Below are 16,750 nucleotides of genomic sequence, written 5' to 3' on the forward strand. Positions count from 1 at the left end.
TTTCCCTTCTGTGTTGGTGATGATGAGAAGGACTAAAAGCTTTACTTTTGTGGTCTCTACTAAAATGTGACTCACACATGCACCAAAACCACCCGCAAGCAAAAAACTGCCCGCTTTCCAAACCAGTAAGGACACAATTAGGTAAGCAGACAGAGAGCAGACAGAGTAAGACCGCTCCCACATTGATGTGAGTGGATTCCTTTGTGGAACTGAGGAATTTGCACTTGAAACTGCCATATAAATGATTCTTCGAAACAGTGGTCTGTTGACTTCAGTGTAATCTTACGCCAGTGGCTCTTGCTCTGTGGTGCATATCAGAATAAGTTATACTTCATCAAGACAAAGGTTAGTGGGTCTTACTCCCTAAAGAGTCCAAAGATATCGTGTAAGAGCTTATGGTTAATGATCAATGAGTTCTGTACATTTTTAGGGAGGAGCAGTATTCCTAAGTGCTTGACAGTTTAATGTGACCATTTCTGAGATGTGACGTACAGAGATGAGAAAGTAGAATGAACATCACTGAGGATTAGCCTGCAGCGCTAAGAAGCTGGTTTCCTAAAAACTTTTCCCCACATTTGTTTTTCAGCTAGTTAGTGATGTTATTCTCATGTAAATGGATTAAAAAATGTCATTGGTAATTGATATTGATTATCTGTATTAGAGAAAGTAATATCCACAATTGCTTTGATTCCTAAGCAGAGTAATGGCTCTGGAATAAATGACCAAGGCCACCCTAATAGACAGTGGAGGAAGCAGTAGGAACAGTGTGTCCTGCCTGGTTACTCAGCCAGTTCTTCCCGCTTCCTCTCAGAACTGCGTCCCCAACACGCCTTGGCTGTGCTAGCCCAGCCTACTTTCCATAAAGGGCCTGCCAGTAGACACGTGAGCTTTCAGGCCTGTCTCTCCCTCTGAAACACTCAGGGGTGACGCTCAAGTACAGGCACAGCCCTGGATGATGGTCAGGACAGAGGTGGCGCTGGCTCTCACACCACTTTATTAATAAAGAAAGGAGGTGGGCTAGAGCTGGCTAAGATATAAACTGCCTGCTCCTGCTTCAACCAAAACACTATGAGTGTTTGCTTTTCCTGATAATTCAAGATCCTACAAAAGATGCCCCCTTGTAGATCAAATAATGATTATGGGAGAACTGGATACTTAAGATCTGACTGCATACAAAGCATTTCCCTTTAATGCTAATAAACCAGATGACAAGCAACTACCCAACAGCATGTTAAAAAACATGTTTATTTTACAGTATGTACAATCAGGAACATATTTAAAACCATTATCAGTTAAAATAAATGAAGCATAAATCACAATTTAGCTTGTTCTTAGTGTATATATACTCACATCAAAATATAAAGAACATATGAACATATACCAAAGAGAGTCAGAGGTGTGCACTTAGCTACAACTTGATATCTATCTTGATAAGACAGATACACTCCATTGGAAAAAACCAATCAACAATGATTTTAACCAAACTAACTTCCTGTGATCTGTAGTAACCATTATGTTTGTATGAGGTAGTAACTAAATTATTTTGGCCATGTATTAATACTCTAAATCAAAAGAAATATGGAAGTGATAAAATAAGGCCAACAGAAGTAAAGTCCATGAGAAACTCGATCAGTTCACTCTGGAATGTGACAGCTCTTCAGTGACTGTGAATGTCTAGTGTGGGCTCCTCAGCAGTGCTAGCTGATCTTGTGTACACTGTAACCCTGGTGACAGCTGCACTGTTCTACCGTGGTACCGCCATTCTGTGATTTAAGTTTTTTGCAAAGGTGTATCCTAAGCACAGACAAGCTATCATACACGATTCTGCTTAAATATAAAAAGAGTTATTACAACAGGTGGTTAACTGGTTTGTTTCACATAGAAAACAACCCAAATACATGTAAAAAAGATGTTGCAGGACCAAATGCATATTCACGGAGGGTGTCACAGCTTCTCTGTGACAACACATCACACGTCAATACTCTGTGCAGGAGAAACACCAGTGCACGTGCATTAAAATTAAAAACAAGATTATAAAATGATTACAGCTCGTTACCATTTTAAAAGTTACAAGATTTATGCCCATATTACTAAATTATATATAATAAAAATACAATAGTGTTAATGTCTTGTTTCATTGCCAGCATCCCATTTTGTAATATGACCACACCCAAGAATATACTAAAGAATTCTTAAAATATTAACCCCAGTTGCATTTTAATCAACATTTACATCTGTACAGATAAGACACGTTTACATCTCATAAAAGTACATTATCTACATAAATTCTTAGTGTATGCCTTCAGCAATATGAAGTTTCACAGAAAAATACCGCGTATATGTACAAAGATTACATAGCAATGAATCGAGCACTGTGTGGTTCAATACGCTGAATACGCCATACCACTTAGAGCAACACCTTCTCCCATCTGCCTCATGTCACAATAAAGGATAAGGATCAGAGCTAGGTTCCTGCAGTCTGCATAGCTTCACACATCCACCAACGGAGCAGCAGCCCTGGTCACTGTCCGCACAGGTCACTGTCAAGAACACTGGGTCTCAGTAGCTGTTTTCGTGACCCGCCAAGATGTATAAATTGCTATTTGCTGTTGGGTTATCAGTTGGCCTACTTTCCAAAACCACAACCCTAAAGGTAATAAGAAACACATAACAGAACAAAGTTATTTATTTATGAAAACTAGTTATCAGCAGAAAAAACAACCAACCAACCAAACCAAGCAACCAGCTATGGCTTCTTTTAGACACCTCTCTAACCGCTGCTCTTGTGGGCAGAATCCATTTGCAGTCACTCTGACCCCAGTCCTGGGAGGTGCCCACTGCCTACCTCTAGAGATCAGTGCTCTTCCAGGACTTAAGGGTGAAGGGCAAGTGCTGAGGAGAAACCAACTCTACAGGAGTAATAGGGGCAGAGGGGTGGGCTTAGTCCTCTCAGTCCTAAAACAGTCTGCAGTTTACCAACCTAAAGGTAATTCAGAATAAAATAATAATAATAATAATGATAGACTATTATCTGTTCTGGACCGCTCAGTGTTGTGTTTGCTGACATCCAGCATGCCTGTCTTTTGCTCTAAGTTGCTATCAACAGTGTAACTGAGGCAACAGCACCGTCAGAACTATGGGTCCCATTATTTGGAAGACTAGTTTTCAATAGTTAAAAAACAAGCAAGTGTTGAGCATGCAGAAATTTCAATTCTTCCAAAAAAGTAGGCAGCCTCACACTGGGTTGGGAGCCCATTCCGCACGAGACATTTTGTGAAGCCCAACTTCATACCTGTCAGATCCAAGGAGTCTGAAGATTCTTGTGTTATCTGAAATTTCTTGTGTTACCTGTTTAGTTAAAACGTAATTTTAAAAAATTACTTAAAGATACAAAATCTTTTAAAAATTCTTCCCTTTTTTTGCAACAGATTCTTGTTTTATAGCCCAGGCTAGACCTGAACTCCAGGTCTTTCTGACTCAGTCTTTTGAATAGATTACATGTATGTGACATCACACCTGACTCCAAAGATACAAACTTTTGTTTGGATAGCTCATGGGCAACATAATAGCAAAAACCCTGCTCCGTCTGAACTCCCACAATTTGAAGGATGGGAAAAGGTCTTTCCCTCATTATTATGTGTTGTAAGTTTGTAACCACATCAGTTTGTTAGTTCAGGGACAATATGGTGAATTTGGAATTAATCCTCAAATACTGGTGAAGGAAAATTACTTGCTAGATTATATACTTCCAGAGAATCCAAAGTGTCCTGTCATTTACATTAATGTGAGTGGCAAGACCACGGACACCATCCAGCCGCTCGAATCTGGTTTTGTGCCTTGAGCGGTTGTTATGTGGTATGGCAGTAAACAGTTAGAGGCCAGCACAGAGTTTGGATTTATGAACTGGGATTTCAGGCCAGATGTGCGCTCTGCGGGAACAGCCCTGGGCCCTGTATCCCAGACAGGGATGAGCCTCCCCTGTAGGCACAGGCAAGTCTAATGTCTGGGATGTGCCCTCAATGGGCACACGTCTTCCCCCTCCTTCCCTGCTCTCTTCAGTACCTGATGACGGTATCCTCAGTGGGACCAACTAGTAGCCACTTGAACAATAAAGATTGAGACCAAAAAAGAGAGAGGAACTTAATGTTGATGGCTTATAAAACACAGAACAGTCCAAATCACGCCTCCAGCAGTGAGGCTGAAATTCAAGACATTCAACTTGTTGAAATAAAATTTATTCCATCAGAACCCTATAATGAGTTGTTCTAGAAACACTAGTGTTCCTTCACTTCTAGCGTGACTCTGAACTGGGGAAGGAAACTCCTTTACTTCAGCAATGGTGGCTCTGGCCTGTATCTGCAGGGAGGGAGGGCTTTGCCAGTTAGAAGGATGTGGAGATCATGAGGCATATTGAATATCTCACTGCATAGTTTGAAAAAGCCTTTAGCTGGGTAGTGGTGGCACATGCCTTTAATCCCAGCACTTGGGAGGCAGAGGCAGGAGGATTTCTGAGTTCAAGGCCAGTCTGGTCTACAGAATGAATTTCAGGACAGCCAGGACTACACAGAGAAACCCTGTTTCAAAAAAGTCAAAAGCCAAAAGCTACACACACACACACACACACACACACACACACACACACACAAAGAAAGAAAAGAAAAGAAAAGAAAAGAAAAACAAAAGAAAAGAAAAGAAAAGAAAAGAAAAGAAAAGAAAAAGTCCTTTAAGTAAGTTCTGGACATTTTTCCTTCCTCTTGCTCCTGACCTTGCTTTTCTATTCTAACCTGCTCAGCTGATGCTACTGAGATTGGCTTAGGAATCCCAGGGAAGTATTTGATGGTTTTACCTGCCAGTAATATTTTAGGGCCAACCATTCCTCTTGCTCATGCTAAAGCACTGCCAGCAGAAATGGTGAGCTGAATTAGTATGCCAGGTATCTTAGAGCTAAGTTATTTCTGTACAGTAGGAAGGGCCCAGACAAAGGGGCCAACAACCATTTCTGCTGGCAGTGCAGTCTCATTAGTGAAGACAGCAGAATCAGGAGGCAAGCCTGTTACTTATTGTCTGTGGATGTCACTGTGCAACACAGAGCTTCCCAAGTCTGAGAAGCTGAGGAGGCAGTTGACTCATTTTAGTAGTGTCAGAGGCTCTTGTTTGGAGTCCTAGGGTAGTTAGTTATGGAAGCACGAGAGGTATGGATGGAAGTCTGTTGGCTAACGGAGAGAGAGAAGGCTCAAGAACAGCTGTTTTCAGTTTGTGGGCTGCTTTCACAGGGGTCACCTAAGACCACTGGAAAACACAGATATTTATGAGTCATAACAACAGTAAACTTACAGTTATGAAGTAGCAATGAAATAATTTTATGGTTGGAAGTCACCAAAACAGGAGGAACTGCAGTAAAGGGAGCAGCATCAGGAAGGCTCTGCTCAAGAGCATAAAGCATGGGCTGACCTTACCACTGCATTCAACTAAGCACTTTACAGTGTTGAAAGAATTGCTTGAAACAGATTTTGTGTCTTCTACTTAATTTTTTTAAAAAGGAGACAGGTTTCACTATGTTATCACTATGTTGCCTAGGCTGGACCTGAATCTTAAGTTCAAATAATCTTCCTGCCTGGGCCTCCTAACGTTAAGACAACAGGCACAAGTTACCATGTCTGGCTTCGTATGACTATATAATGAGCACACTTCAAAGGATTACTTACCTCATTAGATCTAAAACTTCTACCTTGCATCCCGTGCTTCCAGAAAGCTAGCACACTGTCTTGTAGACAAACTAGCAGACAAGAACAGCTCAGTTACTGTTAAGTACAGGAGTCCAGCGGCAAGCATCCCGTCATCCCCACCTGCCCTGCACAGCACGGGTTCCATGGATAATCACCGCATTGTATATTGATAAGGCGTCTTTACCTCTGAATTTAAAACATTTCATATACATGGTACATTCACCTTTTTGATATGAAAAACTTACAGAGAAAACCATCTGGATCCCTGACCCCAGCCCTCCGTACTCTGGCCCGCCCGCCCGCCCGCCCGCCCGCCTCTCGGACAGTTCTGTCATCTCTTCTGCACTCATCACTCTCACTCGTGTTTGTTCATTAGTTCTACACCGTCAAAGTAAGCTTTATGTCGAAGTTTCCAACTGTCATCCATTTGTAATAATCAGCTTTTCAACTTTTCCTTATTATAAATGATGGCACTACAGACATTCTTGTGCATAATTCAGAAAACCTGCACAATATTTTCTAAGACACAGGGCAGAGGCATAAATAAGGCAGATTTCAGTTTTTTAATTGGAATATTTTATGTATTTACATTTCAAATGTTATCCCCTTTCCCAGTTTCCCCTCCAGAACCCCCATATCTCATACCCCCTCCCCCTGCTTCTGTGAGGGTGCTCCTCCTCCCAACCACCCACTCCCACCATACCGCCCTGGCATTCCCCTACATTGGGGCATCGTGCCTTCATAGGACCAAGGGCATCTCCTCCTACTGATGCCAGACAAGGCTGTCCTCTACTACATATGTGGCTGGAGCCATGAGTCCCTCTATGTGTACTCTTTGGTGGGTGGTTTAGTTCCTGGGAGCTCTGGGGGGTCGGCTTGGTTGATATTGTTGTTCTTCCTATGGGGACGGAAACCCCTTCAGCTCCTCCAGTCCTTTCTCTAACTCTTCCATTGGGGACCCCGTGCTCACTCCATTGGAGGTTGCCTCCAAACATCCTCCACTGTACTGGTCAAGCTCTGGCAGAGCCTCCTAGGAGACAGCTGTAACAGGCTCCTGTCAGCATTTCTTGGCTAGCGCAATAGTGTCTGGGTTTGGTGTCTATATACGGGATGGAACCCCAGGTGGGGCAGTCTCTGGATGGCCTTTCCTTCAGTTCTGCTCCTAGTATTATCTTTAGACAGGAGCCATTCTGAGTTAAAATTTGGAGATAAGTGGGGGGCCCCATACCCCAACTGGGGGCCTTGCCTACCTTCTGGATATGGTCTCTACAGGCTCTTCACATTTGTTAGGGGGCATTTCAGCTAACCTCATTCCTGCTGGGTTCTGGGAGACTCATGGTTTCCTGGCATCTGGACTTGCTGGAGGCTACCCCCCAGCTGCCCATCCCCCATTGCTACACACCTCTGTTCAAATCCCTGACCTCTGTATAGCATCCCCATCTCCTCTAATACCTTATCTTGACCCCATTTTCCCCCTCCTTTCTTCCTCCCAAGTCCCTCCCACCCTCTACCTCCTGTGAGTATTTTGTCCCCCTTCTAAGAAGGACTGAAGCATCCACATTTTGATCTTCCTTCTTAAGTTCACATGGTCTGTGAATTGTATCTTGGGTATTCTGAGTTTTTGGGCTAATATCCATTTATCAGTGAGTACATACCATGTGTGTTCTTTTGTAACCAGGTGACCTCAATCAGGATATTTTTTAGTTTCATCCATTTGCCTAAAAATGTCATGAAGTCATTGTTTTTAATAGCTAAGTAGTGCTCCATTGTGTAAATGTACCATATTTTCTGTATCCATTCTTCTTTTGAAGGACATCTGGGTCATTTCCAGCTTCTGTCTATTATAAATAAATAAGGCTGCTATGAACATAGTGGAGCATGTGTCCTTATTACATGTTGGAGCATCTTTTGGGTATATGCCCAGGAGTGGTATAGCTGGATCCTGAGCTATGTCCAACTTTCTGAGGAACCACCAGACTGATTTCCAGAGTTGTTGTACCAGCTTGCAATCCCACCAGCAATAGAGGAGTGTTCCTCTTTCTCCATATCCTTGCCAGCATCTGCTGTCACCTGAGTTTTTCATCTTAGCCATTCTGACTGGTGTGGGGTGAAATCTCAGGGTTGTTTTGATTTGCATTTCCCTGATGACTAAGGATGTTGAACATTTCTTTAGGTGCTTCTCGGCCATTTGATATTCCTCAGCTGAGAATTCTTTGTTTAGCTCTGTACCACATTTTTAAATAGGGTTATTTCTCTGGAGTCTACCTTCTTGAGTTCTTTGTATATATTGGATATTAGCCCTCTCTCTTGGATGTAGGATTGGTAAAGATCTTTTCCCAGTCTGTTGGTTGCTGTTTTGTCCTATTGACTGTCCTTTGCCTTATAGAAGCTTTGCAATTTTATGAGATTCCATTTGTCAATTCTTGATCTTAGAGCATAAGCCACTGGTGTTCTCTTCAGGAACTTTTCCCCTGTGCCCATGTGTTTGAGACTTTTTCCTATTTTCTCTTCTATTAGATTCAGTGTATCTGGTTTTATGTGGAGATCCTTGATCCACTTGGAGTTGAGCTTAGTACAAGGAGATAAGAATGGATCAATTCGAATTCTTCTGCATGCTGACCTCCAGTTGAACCAACACCATCTGTTGAAAAGGCTATCTTTTTTCCACTGGATGGTTTTAGCTTCTTTGTCAAAGATCAAGTGACCATAGGTGTGTGGGTTCATTTCTAGGTCTTCAATTCTATTACACTGATCTACCTAACTGTCACTGTACCAATACCATGCAGTTTTTTATCATGATTGTTCTGTAATACAGCTTGAGGTCAGGGATGGTGATTCCCCCAGAAGCTCTTCTATTGTTGAGAATAGTTTTTGCTATCCTGGGTTTTTGGTTTTTCCAAATGAATTTGCAAATTGCTCTAACTCTATGAAAAATTGAGTGGGAATTTTGATGAGGATTTCATTGAATCTGTAAATTGCTTTCTGCAAGAAGGCCATTTTTACTATATTAATCCTGCCAATCCATGAGCATGAGAGATTTTTACATTTTCTGCGATCTTCAATTTCTTTCTTCAGGGATTTGAAGTTCTTATCATAAAGATCTTTCCTTTGCTTGGATATAGTAACACCAATGTATTTTATATTATTTGTGACTACTGTGAAGGGTGTCATTTCCCTAATTTCTTTCTCAGCCTGTTTATCCCTTGTGTAGAAGAAGGCTGATTTGTTTGAGTTAATTTTATATTCAGCCACTTTGCTGTAGTTGTTTTTATCAGGTTTAGGAGTACTCTGGTGGAATTTTTAGGGTCACATAAGTATACTATCATATCATCTGTAAATAGTGATATTTTGACTTCTTCCTTTCCAATTTGTATTCCTTTGACCTCCTTTTGATGTCCTAATTATTGCTTTGTTTGTCCTAATTATTGTTTACAAGTACTATATTGAATAGGTAGGCAGAGAGTGGGCAACCTTGTCTAGTTCTGGATTTTAGTGGGATTGCTTTAAATTTCTCTCCATTTAGTTTGATGTTGGCTACTAGTTTGCTGTATATTGTTTTTACTATGTCTAGGTAGGTATGGGCCTTGAATTCCTGATCTTTCCAAGACTTTTAACATGAAGGGATGCTGAATTTTGTCAAATGCTTTTTCAGCATCTAATGAGATGTTTTCTGAGTTTGCCTTTTAATTGAGTATCTTCTTCATTTACATTGAAACCTTTCCCAATTTCCCCCTTCCCAAAAGCCCCCCTTGCCAAAGATCCCAACCCCTCCTCCCACCCCCTGCCTCCATGTATATGCCCCTCTACCAGATACACTCTCCCCTCCCCCCACCTGTCCATTTCCCTTTGTTGGGGCCTCTATGAGTTTGCTTATATAGTGGGTTATGTTTATGGATTTCCATATATTGAACCATCCCTGCATCCTGGGATGAAGCCTACTTGATCATGGTGAATGATCGGTTTTGATTATTTTAGATTCAGTTTGCTAGAATTTTATTGGGTATTTTTGCATCGATATTCATAAGAGAAATTGGTTTGAAGTTCTCTTTCTTTGTTGGTTTTATGTGTGGTTTTGGTATCAGTGAAATTGTGGCTTCATAGAACGAGTTGGGTAGTGTTCCTTCTGTTTCCATTTTATGGAATAGTTTGAAGAGTATTGGTATTAGGTCTTCTTTGAAGGTCAGATAGAATTCTGCACTAAACCCATCTGGTCCCAGGCTCTTTAATGACAGATTCTATTTCTTTAGGGGTTATGGGACTGTTTAGATGGTTTATCTGATCCTGATTTAACTTTGGTACCTGGTATCTGTCTAGAAAATTGCCCATTTCATTTAGACTTTCCAGTTTTGTTGAGTATAGGCTTTTGTAGTAGGATCTGATGATTTTTTGAATTTCCTAGGTTTCTGTGGTTATGTCTCCCTTTTCATTTCTGATTTTGTTAATATGAATACTGTCTCTGTGCTCTCTGGTTAGTCTGGCTAAGGATTTATCTATTTTGTTGATTTTCTCAAGGAACCAGCTCCTGGTTCTGTTGATTCCTTATATATATGTTTTTGTTTCTACTTGGCTGATTTCAGCCCTGAGTTTGATTATTTCCTGCCATCTACTCCTTTTGGGTGTATTTGCTTCTTTTTGTTCTAGAGCTTTCAGGTGTGTTGTTAAGCTGCTAGTGTATGCTCTCTCCATTTTCTTTTTAGAAGCACTCAGAGCTATGAGTTTTCCTCTTAGCACTGCTTTCATTGTGTCCCATAAGTTTAGGTATGTTGTGCCTTCATTTTCATTAAATTCTAAAAAGTCTTTAATTTCTTTATTTCTTCCTTGACCAGGTTATCATTGAGTAAAGCATTGTTCAGTTTCCATGTGTATGTAGGCTTCCTGCTGTTTTTGTTGCTATTGAAAACCAGCCTTATTCCATGGCGATCTGATAGGATGCATGGGATTATGTCAATCTTCTCGTATCTGTTGAGGTCTGTTTTGTGACTGAATATATGGTCTCTTTTGGAGAAGTTGCCATGAGGTACTGAGAAGAAAGTATATTCTTTTAATTTTACTGTTTCTCTGTTTAGTTTCTGTTTCCATGTCAATCGATGAGAGTGGGGTGTTGAAGTCTCCCAGTATTATTGTATGGGGTGCAATGTGTGCTTTGAGATTTAGTAAAGGTTCTTTTATGAATGTGGGTGCCCTTGCATTTGGAGCATAGATGTTCAGAATTGAGTTTATCTTGGTAGATTTTTCCTTTGATGAGTATGAAATGTCTTTTCTTATCTTTTTTGATAACTTTTAGTTGAAAGTCAATTTTATTCACTATTAGAATGGCTACTCCAGCTTGTTTTTTGGGACAGTTTGCTTGGAAATTTTTTTCCCAGTCTTTTACTCTAAGATAGTGTCTGTCTTTGCCACTGAGGTGCATTTCCTGTATGCAATAAAATGCTGGGTCCTGTTTATGCATCCAGTCTGTTAGTCTATGTCTTTTTATTGGGGAATTGAGTCCATAGATGTTAAGAGATATTAAGGAAAAGTGATTGTTGCTTCCTGTTATTTTTTGTAATTAGAGGTAGAATTAATGTTTGTGTGGCTATCTTCTTTTAGGTTGAAAGACAATTACTTTTTTGCTTTTCCTAGGGTGTAGTTTCTCTCCTTGTGATGGTGTTTTCCATCTATTATCCTTTGTAGGGCTGGATTTGTGGGAAGATATTGTGTAAATTTGGTTTTGTCATGGAATATCTTGGTTTCTCCATCTATGGTAATTGAAGTTTTGCTGGTTATAGTAGTCTGGGCTGGTATTTGTGTTCTCTTAGGGTCTGTATGAGATCTGCCCAGGATCTTCTGGCTTTCATAGTCTCAAGTGAGAAATCTGGTGTAATTCTGATAGGTCTGCCTTTATATGTTACTTGACCCCTTTTCCCTTACTGCCTTTAATATTCTTTGTTTTGTCCATTTGGTGTTTTGATTATTATGTAACGGGAGGAGTTTCTTTTCTGGTCCAATCTATTTGGAGTTCTGTAGGCTTCTTGTATGTTCATGGGCATCTCTTTGTTTAGGCTAGGGAAGTTTTCTTCTATATATAATTTTGTTGAAGATATTTACTGGCCCTTTAAGTTGGGAATCTTTACTCTCTTCTATACCTATTATCCTTAGGTTTGGTCTTCTCATTGTGTCCTGGATTTCCTGAGTGTTTTAGGTTAAGAGCTTTTTTTGCATTTTGCATTTTCTTTGTCTGTTGTGTCAATATGGTATCCTCTGTACCTGAGATTCTCTTTTCTATCTCTTGTATTCTCTTGATGATGCTTGCATCTATGATTCCTGATCTCTTTCCTAGGTTTTCTATCTCCAGGGTTGTCTCCCTTTGTGATTTCTTTATTGTTTTTATTTCCACTTTTAGATCCTGGATGGTTTTGTTCAATTCCTTCACTTGTTTGGTTGTTTTCCTGTAATTCTTTAAGGAATTTTTGCGTTTCCTCTTTAAGGGCTTCTGCCTGTTTACTTGTGTTCTCTTGTATTTCTTTATGGGAATTATTTATGTCCTTCTTAAAGTCCTCTATCATTATCGTGAGATGTGACTTTAAATCAGAATCTTGCTTTTCTGGTGTATTGTCGTATCCAGGACCTGTTGTGATGGGAGAACTGAGTTCTGATGTTGCAGAGTAGTCTTGGTTTCTGTTGCTTATGTTCTTGCCCTTGTCTCTTGCCATTGGTTATCTGTGGTGTTAGCTGGTCTTGTTGGCTCTGACTGGAGCCTGTCCGTCCTGTGAGCCTGTGAGCCTGTTATCTTATGTGTGTGAGCACTCCTGGGAGACCAGTTCTGCCTGGGCAGGATTTGGGTGTAGAGAGCAGTATCACAGAGTTAGCTCCAGGGCACTGATGGGAACCAGAAGGATCCTGTTCCTGGATGTTCTGAGTTTTCTGTGCCCTGTGGGCTCCTGGTGGGTCCCTCTTTTGCCAGTTATTAGAGCAAAAGTCATGGTCTCACCTGTGAAGTTAGGAGTGATAGCACTCCTGGGGAAACCAGCTCTATCTGGGCGGGATTTGGGAACGGAGGGCTGTGGGACAGCCTTAGCTATGGGGCACAGATGGAGACTAAAAGGCTCATGTACAGATTTTAGTTTTATATTTACATTTTTTGATACAGTGTAACTTTGAAAAAGAAATCTGATTCTTTCCTGCAGAAAACTAACTAATATGTGCTGGCTTCATTTTCCTACAAATATACAACACCCAAGTTTCCAGTCACATGTGGCTCCGAGCTGGCCCTTCTCTCTGCCCCAGTTTCCTTTCTGTTTATATTTGTATTGACAAACACTGTTTGCTCTTGGCCTGACTCTCTGCCAATGTATGTACGTGAACAAATGACTTTATTGATAAAATACGTAACCTCAAAGTTCAAATTCAATGCTTGTGCATGTTAAGTGCATACAGCTTTATTTTCCTCAGCACCACACTTCATTGTCACTTTTACCTTCTCACCACTTTACTGATTCTGCCTGTGGTGGTTTGAAAGTGCTTGGCCCAGTGAATGACACTACTGGGAGGTGTGGCCTTTTTGGAAGTGTGTCACTGTGGGGGTGGGCTTTGAAACCGTCACCCTAGCTGCCTAGAAGACAGTAGTCTTTTCCTGTTTGCCTTCTGAACAAGATGTAGAACTCTCAGCTCCTCCAGTGCCATGCCTGGCTGGATGCTGCCATGTTCCCACCATGATGATAATGGACTGAACCTCTGAACCTGTAAGCTAGCCCCAATTAAATGTCCTTAGAGTTGCCTTGGTCATGGTGTTTCATGGAACCCTAAGCCACTGCCAGAAATCCCACCAGAGAACACAATGATCATGAGAAAATGGTAACACTTTTCTTTCTTTCTTCTTCTTTCTTTCTTTCTTTCTTTCTTTCTTTCTTTCTTTCTTTCTTTCTTTCTTTCTTTCTTTCTTTCTTTCTTCCTTCCTTCCTTCCTTCCTTTCTTTCTTTCTCTCTCTCTCTTTCTTTCTCTTTCTCTCTCTTTCCTTCCTCTTTCTTTCTTTCTCTCTCTTTCTTTCTCTCTCTCTCTTTTCTTTCTTTCTTTCTTTCTTTCTTTCTTTCTTTCTTTCTTTCTTTCTTTCTTTCTTTCTTTCTTTCTTTCTTTCTTTCTTCCTTCCTTCCTTCCTTCCTTCCTTCCTTCCTTCCTTCCTTCCTTTTCTTTTTGACAGGTCTTGTAGGTTTCTGAGGCTGGACTAGACCTTGCTATGTGGCCCAGGTTGGCCATGAACTCACAATCTTCCTATCTCAGCCTCCTGAGTTCAGGGGCTATAGGGACGCATCACTACTTCTGGCTGAAGAACCGTTACCAAAATTCTCTGAGCAGCAGGCAGGGATGGCAACAGCACAGCGTGAGATCCCAAGTGCCACCTTTAAAATACTTATAGGGAGCCTATAGGATTCTGGAGGGAATGTAAAGGCAGAGACAGCACACCTGCAAGGATGGAAACATTGACAGTGCATGTGTCACAGCTACACACACTTAAAAGAATTGGTAAGATGGAAGGAATATTATAAAGAAAATCTTTAACAATAGTATATATTTACAATGTCAGGAACTATCATAAATAATTTTAAACAGTTCATAATGTAAAGAAACACAAAACGACTCACCTATGGATTCTATCTGGAAATCAAAGGTGAGTTCTGAGGATAATTTCCTGCTGGATTTCAACCTTCCTTGGAGATTCACTATTTTTATACAACCTAGAGAAAAACAGAAGTCACTAGGAAGTAAGAGAAGAGCAATCTTTTCAGCAGATACCCACAACAGAGACTTACAGTCCAAGCACACGAGGATGGTGTCCCTCTCCAGCTGGGTCACATGAGTGACGTTGGTCTGTGGGGTCTCTACAACACAAAGACAGCTGGTAAAGGTACAGAAACCTACAATACTTACAATGTATTTTTTCTTAAACAAAAAAGGAATTGTGGACTGCTGCATTTTGATTGGGTGGACATCTCTTGCAGAGCTGCACTGGGATGCTTGTGTTCGGGTGCTGATGTGGACAATAGGTACAGCAGAGCTGGCCCTTCAGTTATACTGCTAATGAGAATGGTATTTACATTTGAAACGAAGAGGCTTGTCTTGTAAGTTACAATTCTGGCCAATTTCTGATCTTAAACTCAGACCATTTGGGCTGTGCTTTGAACATCACCAGATGCAAGCAGGTGCTTGGCTCATGTGATCAGTGTGTATTAAATGAAAGAATTGGAGAGTTAAACAGATACTTTTTAATTATATATAAGCTAAAATTTTGAAGCATTTTTTTTCAGAAACTCAAAATGTGTCTGTGGGATATATGTATATGCATGTGTATGTGTATATAGTGTATGTGTGCTGTGCTTGCCTTGGTTCTGCATGTAGGCCAGAGGTCAACTTTGGGTGTCTTCCATCATTTTCCCATTGGTTTGAGACAGGGTCTCTCACTGATCACCAAGTCCCGACTCTGTTCCTCAGCACTAAGGTCAAAGATGCACAGCATGTGGGCACCAGGGATCTCTACTTGCATGGCAGCAGGGTACCCACTGAGCCATCCCCCAGACTGAATTATATTTAGGAAACACTGGTGCCTGGTTAACACTCTCCTGAGTTAATGGAGTGTAAGAGACTTGGGGTAACAGAAGTTAAAAGCCCAAATCATTCCCTATATCTTTATCTCCTGACCTCAGAGAGAGATTCCTGTATTTATGGAAATCCTTCAGATAAATCATGTTAAGTTTCTTAGAAGGAGCTGTTTTAAGGTCTGCTCAGGAAATGAGGTCTTCCTTTTAACAATTAGAGTGTGTTTAAAACTATACTTCAGAGAACTAAGGCATTGTTGCGATGGACTGAGCAACCTTTTCCTGGTGAGTAAGATGAAGCTGGGAAGCAGGTGTGCCCCAGCCATCGCACTGGCAGACAGTGGGTGAGAATGTGAGACCTTGGGAGAGCCAAGGAGAACTCTCATACTATTGCAAGGAGCTTGCCTCAGCTCCTTCAACGGTATCTGTGAGGAGACCTGCTCAGGTTCAGTGTGCTGTAATGCCCCGGGCTCCCAGTGTGTGGTAAGTGAGTCTGTCACCTTCTGAGGGTAAGATGTGCTCTGTGTCTTCTGTGCCCTCCCCCTTCCCTGGCAGGTGTGACTCTTCAGGCTGGCTTGGCACTTATCATGTAGTGGGGGCTGGCCTTAGTTGCCAACAACCTCCTGCTCCCACCTCCTGAGTGCTGGGTTACACGAGTAAGCCTCCGTGCCTTTGCTCTTTTTTGCTATTAATAGTTTTGTGGAATTCTGACAAACTCCTGCCTAACATGTCTGGCTAGAAAACTGTTTCACATTTCCCCTATGAAGTTGCATTCTCTATTGCATAACAAAACATCCCATAGGTGACTATGCGTGTGTATACATGTATATGAGTGTGTTGTTTAGAGAGAAGGTCTCATGTAGTCCAGGCTGGCCTCGAACTCACTATGTAGCTCAGACTGGTCTCGAACTCCTGATCTTCCTGACTCCACTTCCGAAGTGCTGGGATTACAGGTGTGTACCACCACACTTGGCTCTACAGTATTTTTAAAGAGAAAAAAGTAAAAGGGGCTTTTCACCATCAATAGGTTGTTTAAAATCTAAAGATAAGCTATTGAAAGCTCATGTTTTTTAAGTGTGAGAGTTAATCTGATCTATTTACCACAAAACTAACATTTTCTTTCTATTATTTTGGTACAGTACAATATGAGTTTCAATCTATAATCAAATTTTGATAAGAAAACTATTTGGACCCAACACATGTAAGATAATTAGGGTTATTGTCATAAAGGAAGCGTCTGTTCACCAACGTGACGACATACATTTAATATTTGAGAAAATAAATTATATAAGAAATATTTTCAAAAATTCTCACAAATACTGTAGAACTAGTAATTAACTTCCATATGGATCTTAACTTTAGATCACTTAATTTCATTAGCAATATCAAGCACAAGAGCACAACTAAAGGAGACACCTGTACTGAGGTCTGCTGTAACCTCCCTCTGAAGGCATC

At 41.0% G+C, this 16,750-nt stretch overlaps 1 protein-coding gene across 5 annotated transcripts in view; it reads right to left on the reverse strand.

The window, feature by feature from the left end:
- Positions 1-1,233: 1,233 nt before the first annotated feature.
- Positions 1,234-16,750, reverse strand: part of Map4k3 (mitogen-activated protein kinase kinase kinase kinase 3) — a 159,072-nt gene continuing 143,555 nt past the window's right edge. For 3 of the 5 annotated variants that reach the window (XM_052186459.1, XM_052186458.1, XM_052186457.1), the window contains 6 exons: positions 16,181-16,270; positions 14,513-14,581; positions 14,345-14,437; positions 5,706-5,776; positions 3,293-3,348; positions 1,234-2,647 (listed from right to left, as the gene is read on the reverse strand). In XM_052186459.1, the coding sequence (XP_052042419.1) occupies positions 2,560-2,647; positions 3,293-3,348; positions 5,706-5,776; positions 14,345-14,437; positions 14,513-14,581; positions 16,181-16,270 (467 nt within the window). In that variant the 3' untranslated portion in view covers positions 1,234-2,559. The remainder of the gene's footprint in view (positions 2,648-3,292; positions 3,349-5,705; positions 5,777-14,344; positions 14,438-14,512; positions 14,582-16,180; positions 16,271-16,750) is intronic. The other 2 variants (XM_052186461.1, XM_052186460.1) reach the window with 1 other exon arrangement.

The sequence above is a fragment of the Apodemus sylvaticus genome, chromosome 6, assembly GCF_947179515.1.
Source record: "Apodemus sylvaticus chromosome 6, mApoSyl1.1, whole genome shotgun sequence".
Classification (NCBI taxonomy): domain Eukaryota; kingdom Metazoa; phylum Chordata; class Mammalia; order Rodentia; family Muridae; genus Apodemus; species Apodemus sylvaticus.